The sequence below is a fragment of the Trichosurus vulpecula genome, chromosome X (assembly GCF_011100635.1).
Source record: "Trichosurus vulpecula isolate mTriVul1 chromosome X, mTriVul1.pri, whole genome shotgun sequence".
Taxonomy (NCBI): Eukaryota; Metazoa; Chordata; class Mammalia; order Diprotodontia; family Phalangeridae; genus Trichosurus; species Trichosurus vulpecula.
The window spans coordinates 37,677,002-37,684,861 of record NC_050582.1 but is presented as its reverse complement, the minus strand read 5'-3'; the positions used below and the strand labels follow the sequence as shown (position 1 = coordinate 37,684,861).

At 43.7% G+C, this 7,860-nt stretch overlaps 1 protein-coding gene and 1 pseudogene across 1 annotated transcript; one reads left to right on the top strand and one right to left on the bottom strand.

The window, feature by feature from the left end:
* Nucleotides 1–545: 545 nt before the first annotated feature.
* Nucleotides 546–1,601, bottom strand: LOC118832808 (caveolae-associated protein 3-like). Its single transcript, XM_036740167.1, has one exon. The coding sequence runs from the start codon at nt 1,564–1,566 to the stop codon at nt 781–783; it is 786 nt and encodes a 261-aa protein (XP_036596062.1). The 5' UTR covers nt 1,567–1,601; the 3' UTR covers nt 546–780.
* Nucleotides 1,565–7,562, top strand: LOC118832510 (annotated as a pseudogene).
* Nucleotides 7,563–7,860: the final 298 nt, after the last annotated feature.

Genomic DNA, 7,860 nt, shown 5'->3' with positions numbered 1-7,860 from the left:
ATATAATTTTCCCATTTAAGAAGTAAACAGTTTAATCTTATAATTAGTCTTCCATATTTACCTTCTAATGTTTCTCCTGATTCTTGTAAGTCAAATTTTCTGTTCAGTACTGGTCTTTTCTTCAAGAATACCTAAAAGTTCTTTAGTTCATTAAATATTAATTTTTCCCTTACAGGATTACATTCAGCTTTGCTGGGTAGGTTATTCTTGGTTGCAAACACAGATCATTTGCTCTTTGGAATATTACATTCCACGCCCTTTGGTCTTTTAACGTAGAAGCTGCTAAATCTTCTGTTATCCTGTCTGTAGCTCTACAATGTTTAAATTGTTTCTTTCTAGTTGCTTGTAATATTTTCTCCTTGACCTGGGAGCTTTGGAACTTAGCTATAATGTTCTCTTGAGTTTTCATTTTGGGATCTCTTTCAGGCAGTGATCAGCAGACTTTTCTTCAATTTATAGTTTTCCCTCTAGTTCTAGAACTTCAGGGCAGTTTTTCTTTTTTTTTTTTTTTTTTTTTTTAGTGAAATTAGTTTATTAATCTTGAGCACACTTGGGAAGGTGATAGTGTTGGTCTTTGAGGTTTAGAATGAGGTGGATTGGAGGGCTTTGGAGTGGAGGTCTGAGTTTGGGAGTAAGAGAGGGAGTGAGGTGAGCTATAAAGGTAGGGTACTTTCTTTGCTTGAGTAAAGGTGATCTATTGGTAACTGGGCTCTGTTGCTTGGCAACTGGTGGTGCCATTAAAGATACAGGCACAGAGAAGTGGGAAAGCAGGATGGAGCACTAGGCAGCACCCTCTTCCTGGAGCATCAGAGTTTCGCTGGCCTCAGGACTCTCTGGATCTTCCACAAGGCTCCTTGGTGGCTCTAGCTCCAACCCTGGCTCTGCTTCAACAACTACCCCTGCCTCAGGATGATTTTCAATGCCCCGGCTAGGGCCCAATCGGGGAGGCTTGGTAGGAGTGGGTGGAGGTGGGGCAGGGCCCTTGCTCTTTCGGGTGGACAGTGCCCTGCGAAGGCTCTGCACCTTCTCTAGGCCAGTACGCCGAAGCCGCTTGGCCCGAGATTCCACTGGCTCCTCATCTGAGCTCTCCCTTTCTTCCAGCTCTTCTAAGGCCTCTGGTCCTAGTTCCTTCTCTTCTAGCTCTGTGGATTCTGGCTCCTTCTGAAAAGCTCTGGCTGGGATTTCTTCCTCCTCCTTGAAGAGCTGGACGTGCATCTGGCCGCGGGCGACAAGCAGCGCGTGGTTGGCCTCGAGCCGCTGCACCTGGAGCGCGCGGCGGACGGCGCGCTCGCGGGCGGCGTGGGCGTGCGTGCTGACGCGCTCGGCCTTGACCAGCAGCTGGGCCAGTGTGTTACTGGTGTCCCCGTGGCTGCGGCTGAGCGCGCCCAGGCTGCTCTGGATGCGGCGCACGGTGCCCGTGAGGCCGCCCTGCCGCCGGGCCAAGCTGCCCTGGCGCTCCCGCACCGCCTCCAGCATAGTGGACAGCTTCTCCAGTAGCGTCACCACTGTCACCGCGTGCACTGGCCCGGGCTCCGCGGCTTTAGCCGCCAGCACGCCCTCCCCCATGGCCCCTCGAGATGCCCGCGCCCTAGCCCGCTCGGATCTGGTCCAGTCCCGTTCCTCCCTCCACCGCTTGTCAGGGCAGTTTTTCTTAATAATTTCTTGAAGTATCATCTCTAGTCTTTTTTTATCGTGACTTTCAGTTCTTAGATTCTTTCTTCAATCTGTTTTCCAGGTCAGTTGTTTTTCTAATGAGATATTTCATGTTCTCTTCTATTTTTTCATTCTTTTGATTTTGAACTATTGCTTCTTGGTGTCTTATAAAGTCATTAGCTTCCCCTTGCCAAATTCTAATTTTGAAGCAGTTATTTTCTTCAGTCAATTTTTGGATGTCTTTTTCCAGTTGGTTAACTTTCCTTTCATAATTTTCTAGCATTACTAATTTCTTTTCTCAATTTTTCCTCAACCCCTCTTATTTGGTTCTTAAAGTCCTTTTTAAGATCTTCCAAGAATTCTTTTGGAGTTTGTGAATATTTTATGTTTCTTTTTAAGTAGAAGTAGCTGTTTTCACTTCACTGTGTTCTCCTGAGTTTGAACCCAGATCTTCTCTATCAATGCAGTAGCAATGTATGGTCAGGTTCTTTCTCTTTTGCGTACCCATTTTAATGGCCTATTTCTTGGCTGCTAACTTAATGTTAGGGTCAGGCTCTGCTCCCAGGGTGTGGGGGATAAAGTCTCAGGCTTCAGGTTTTTGGTGCTGTTGTTTTCTGAGCTCTCTCTGGGGGCCTGACCCCAAACACTCCTCTCTGCCCCAAGCCACAACCAGGACCCACAGCACCACTGCCATCCCAAACAGTCTTGCTTCCCAAGGACCCTCAGGCAGCCCCAGGCAGCAGCTTGCCCCTTTGCCTAGGAAATGAAACCAGGGAGTCAGCTGTCCTGTGAGCACCCACAGCCAGCAGGGTCATGCCCCTCTGGGGTGTCACTCAACCTAGGACTGAGTCTGGTCAGGGCACCCGCCCTGTGTTCAGCGCCAGCAGGCCTGCACAGCCAGCTTCAGTGAAGCCCCCTGAAATCTTCCTATGCTCAGCCACCCAACCCCCACAAGGTCCTTGAGGTGAAAGTTCTGGAAGCCAAGGCTGCCACCACACAGCTGCCCCCAGGGCTTGCTGTTTGTTCAGTTGGAGGTATCTGCCTTTGGCTCCAGCCAGCTCACCATCCCGGTAGGCCAGTATTCCTAAGGGCCTCCCAAGTTGTCTTAGGCTGAACCACTGCTTTCCCCTGACTTTAAAGTATTTCTGCCACTCTATTGTTATTTATCTGTGGAGAAATTTGGGAGAGCCACGTAGTTTCTTGCCTTATTCTGCTATCTTCCCACAATTCCCTCTCACAATGATGTTGAAAGGCACACTCCAGTGCTTCACCAAGGTGGGCCAATCCTCTCGTGTTCTGGAAGGCTGTAACAATAGAATGCAAATTCTGACAGGTGGCTTTAAGTTTGGGTCAGTGATGGATGGTATGTCTCCTCTCAGCAGGAAAACCTAGCTAAGCTTGGAAAGGTTCTTCACCAGGATGAGCACAAATGCATGAATGTTTCAACTTCAGCAACCCTAAAACAGCATCAGCCCAAGCATGGAAAGGTTGTGACTTATATCAGTGAAGGGAATACTCATAATGACTGTAACTAAGATATTAGAAGCATTTAGGTAATAAAAATACCTATTTCAAACCAAGAGTTAACCTTATAGAAAACAGAAACATTAGATGCATTCTACTGAAAATGGGTATAAAGTTGGGTTGTCCTCTGTCACTAGTTCCATTTTCAAAGTTTTAGAAATGGTAGCTATAGTAATAAAGTGTGGAAAAAATGAAGGAATTAGCACTGGTAATGAATAGCTAAAATAAATCTATGGCAGACAACATGACTGCATACCTAAAATATCTAGAGGGGCAGTAAAAAAGGATAAATGATTAGAAAAGTAAATAAGATGATCTCATGAAAATAATTTGTGATTTTATATCTCAGTAGCAAAAATCAGAAAGTAAAAGTTAACTTTTGCAAAAATGACAAAATAGATTAGCTAGTTGGGTGCTGACCTACCAAAGACAAACTTAAGATCATCACTTGTCTCTGGTTATTTTCTCTGGATTTTTCCCATGCCTGGAATGCTCGTCTTTCTCTACTCTGAAGACTGATCTCCCTGACTTCTTTTAAGTCCCAACCAAAATTCTACCTTCTATAGGAAGCCTTCCTCAACTTATGTTAAATCCAATGCCTTGCCTCTTTTAATTATTTCCTATTCATCCTGTATGTAGTTTGCTTTGTAATATATTTGTTTTCATGTTGTCTCCCCAATTAGGTTATAAACTTCTTGAGGGCAGAGACTACCTTTTGCCTCTTTTTGTATCCCTAGCAGTTAGCACAGTGCCTGACGTAGTAGGTACTTAATAAATGTTTATTGATTCATTGGCTGACTGAAGAGAACTTTAAAAGGATTTTGGCCAAGATAGAGGAAGGAATACCCTTTACTTATGATGAGGTCAAGTGAATACAGAAAAAATGGCAGTGCCTCCCAAATTATTTCATATACTGAGTGCAATGTAATCAAAGTACAAATAGGCTACTTTATAGAATTAGATAAAGTGATAACTAATGTCATATTAAAAAAAACAAAGCATGAGATGATAAAAAGGGATTTGCCCTGTTCTATTTCAGAGCATACAATAAGGTTCTCTGGTAGGAATTGAGGAAAAAAGAGTAATAGAACAGAAACATCCAGAAACTGAACCATACATATATTCGTATATATATATATGAGATAAACGTCTGATGAATTCCAGGTTATAGGACGATGGAGAAAGAAATCATTATTTGAAAACAATTATTGGCAGAACTGGATAGCAGCATAGAGTAAAATGAGTTGAAATGAATATTTTGTACCATATAATACAAGGAATTCCAGTTGGATGAATGGTATAAACAAAAGAAATCGTTTAAAATTTGAAGAAATAGAAATAATATATTTATCTCAGTTGTGGAGAGGATAAAATAGCTAAGGAATAGAATAAATTGCTAGAGACAAAATAGATTTGCTCATCTGAAAATTTATAAAAAAACGATCTGCACATGAAAAACCCCAAAAGAACCAAAAGACAAAGAAAAGAAACAGCTTGAGGCAAAACATCTTTGATATATCTTTTATCTCATGGATGTGGGCACTCCTTCCATACACCCCAGTAAGACTGCAACCTCTTCGTGACCTCATCCTTTGCAAATCTGGTCCAACTTCTCCCATAAATCTTCCACAGGAGATGTTTCCAACATGCTAGGGGCCTTCCTCTAGCACTTCTAGCATCATGTAGGAGCTAAAATAGACCTCGGAGCTCTTTTAGTTTAACTTATTTTACAGATGAGGAAGCTGAGCTCTAGAGAAAGAAAGAGACTTGCCCAGGGTCACACAGCTAGTAAGCAGCAGAACCAGGATTTGAAGTCTTCTCTTTATTATCATCATCCTTATTGTTATCACTATCATCACTATTATCAAAATCCAGCAGGTCATACATTTAGTGCAAAAGGGACCCTGGAAGTCATCTAGTTCAATCTTATTTCAATATGAGGAAACTGAGGCCCAGGGAGTTAGGTGACTTTCCCAAGGTCATATAGGTAACAAATAGCAGAGCCAAGATTTGAACCCAGGTCCTCTGACTCTTGATCCAGCACTCTTTTCACTGCTGTATGCAATAGCTTTTCAAGGTTGTCAAACTGCTTTGTGAGGACTAAGCTAAGTTCTAAGAAGCTCATCTCCACATTGGCTGGAGGGTGATGAATTTTTCAGCCCTGGCAATTTGTTGAGATCATCTCCTAAGTCACAGAGGGGCTGTGATCTGAATCTCTGTGAGGAGTGTTCACCCTGCGAAGAGGGTTCACACTGGTGAAATCCCAGATACACTACTACTACTACTACTACTAATACTACTACTACTACTACCACTACCACTACTACCACTACTACTACTACCACTGCTACTACTACTACTACTACCACTGCTACTACTACTACTACTACTACTACTACTACCACTATTACTACTACCACTGCTACCACTACTACTACTACTACTACTACTACCACTACCACTACTACCACTGCTACTACCACTACCACCACTACCACTGCTACCACTACTACTACTACCACTACTACCACTACTACTACTACTACCACTGCTACTACTACTACTACTACTTAGCATTTTTGTAATGCTGTAAGGTTTGGGGAGGCCTTTATATATGGCACTTGTTTGATTCTCACAACAGCCCTGTGAAGTAGAGGCTAATTATTTCCCATTTTACAGGTGGGGAAACTAAGAGTGACTTGCCCAAGATCATACACTAGTATCTGAGGCAGGATTTGAATTCAGATCTTCTTTACCCCAAGTCCACAGGTCTATCTACTGTGCCATCTAGCTATCTTCTAGAGACTTCCCATTGTCTCACAGAAGTATCATGGATACATAAACTGAAACATAGATCAAACTGATTATTTGTGCAGATGTCTCTTTTCCTCCCTCCTCCCCATACTAGATTACAAACACCTCAGGGGCAAGGATATGTTCTTCATTTTTGCATTCCTAGGTCCTGACACAGGACAAAGTAGGAGCTTAAGAGATGTTTGTTCGTTTATTTGATTGAATTTATGCAAATACAGGAGGGGAAAGAAAAGTTTTGCTTTTAAGCCAAAGCTCAGAAATGGATTCCAGTATAAATTGATATGACCTCAGTTCCAGTCAAAATAAGACTCCAGCTTTGAGGAAGATTTAGGAAGCATGTGTTTTCATGATGGTTTCCATTCCCCAGAAAGATGGAGTAAGCTTTGACTCTGAGCTGGGCCAGATGGAAACCCCATGCTCCCACTGATGATCATTTCCACTTAAGTCTTGTCAGGTTGAAGAGCATATGTCCACGAGCAAAGAGCAAGGCTACTTTCTTGTACGTGCTCTGAATGCTCAAGACTCCAAGAAGATTACTAAATGAACTGGGCTATCATGATTTTGCTTTTGTTTCTGAAAATGCTCTCTCATAAACACATTTGATGTGCTTCACCAGGCAAAGACCTAGACAATCTGCAAGGAATGCAAAAAGCTGGCGATTCTTTTCTTTTTCCAGTGCTAAACTAGATTATGAAATGCTGCTTTAGAAGGCAATTAGAAAGTGCTTGGTTTATTTCTCTCTGTAAAATGTATGCTCAGAGAGGGCAGGGATGAATTTAGTTTGGTTCATATATCACTGGGGCTTAGCACTAGGCCTAGATTGAGGAGGCAGTGGCTCTAAAGAAAGTTCCCTTGCAGTAGCAGCTGGAAAATTGGACCCCCAAAACAGGCCCTTGGGAGATTAAGGATCTCTAGGACAACTAATGATTTTTGAGTACAACTAGTAGCATCTGAAGCCAGGCAACCTGCTCATCAGCTCTTTGGACCAGCTGTTGGCCTACCCCAAATCTTCTCCCATAAGTGTGACTGATCCTATAGCAACCAAGTGGCCACTAGGTGCTAGTAGGCCCCAGAGCTCCTGTATATTGCCTGGAAGTATGATAAGGGTATAGACCTATGGGCTGTGAGCTGTGGGCTGCATTCTTGCAGAGCTCCTGAATGGTTCCCATCTCTTCCCTGGTGAAAATGACATTGAACAGTTCTGCTGTGTCCTCTGGGTTCTTGGGCCCAAGGCCCCAAGTATAGCCAGAGACCACTGAGCAACCAGGTTACAAGGTGTTGTCAGATGCTTCCCCCCACCAGGTCCTATAGATCATTAGCTGCTTACTCATCTAGTTGTCTCACCAGCAGATCCAGGGTGGTTGGGCCCCTGCACATCAGTACTTCTTCAGAGCCCTATTAACAACCTACCCCTCAGAGCTTACACTCTGACAGTGTTGGGTGGGGTGGGGTGGGGCTGCTTCACAACCCAATGAGGCTCCTCTCACGTCAAGGACTTAAGGGTGGAGCAGCCCCTGGCCAGATCACTGCCAGATCAGAAGGCAATTCAACCCTACATCCTGGAGGGATGAGCCTCCCACTGCCCTGGCCTCCAAGTGGCTGTGCCTGGTTCTAAGAGATTGCCTAAGTTAGGCATTCCCATCTGCTCGCCCCTCTCCTTCCTGTGGCCAAGGTGGGAGTAGACTTAGGTATCTGGCTTTCCTTCCTCTGGAAGCTCAGGAGAACAGACTTCTAGACTTGGTTTTGCCTCAGTTTCCCTGATAACAATAAACACTTTATTGGAGTAAAATAAAAGGAAGACACTTAGAAAATACCAACCATGATCTTCCCCTTTCCTCTGGAAATGAACTTGTACCTCCAAACTTCCAA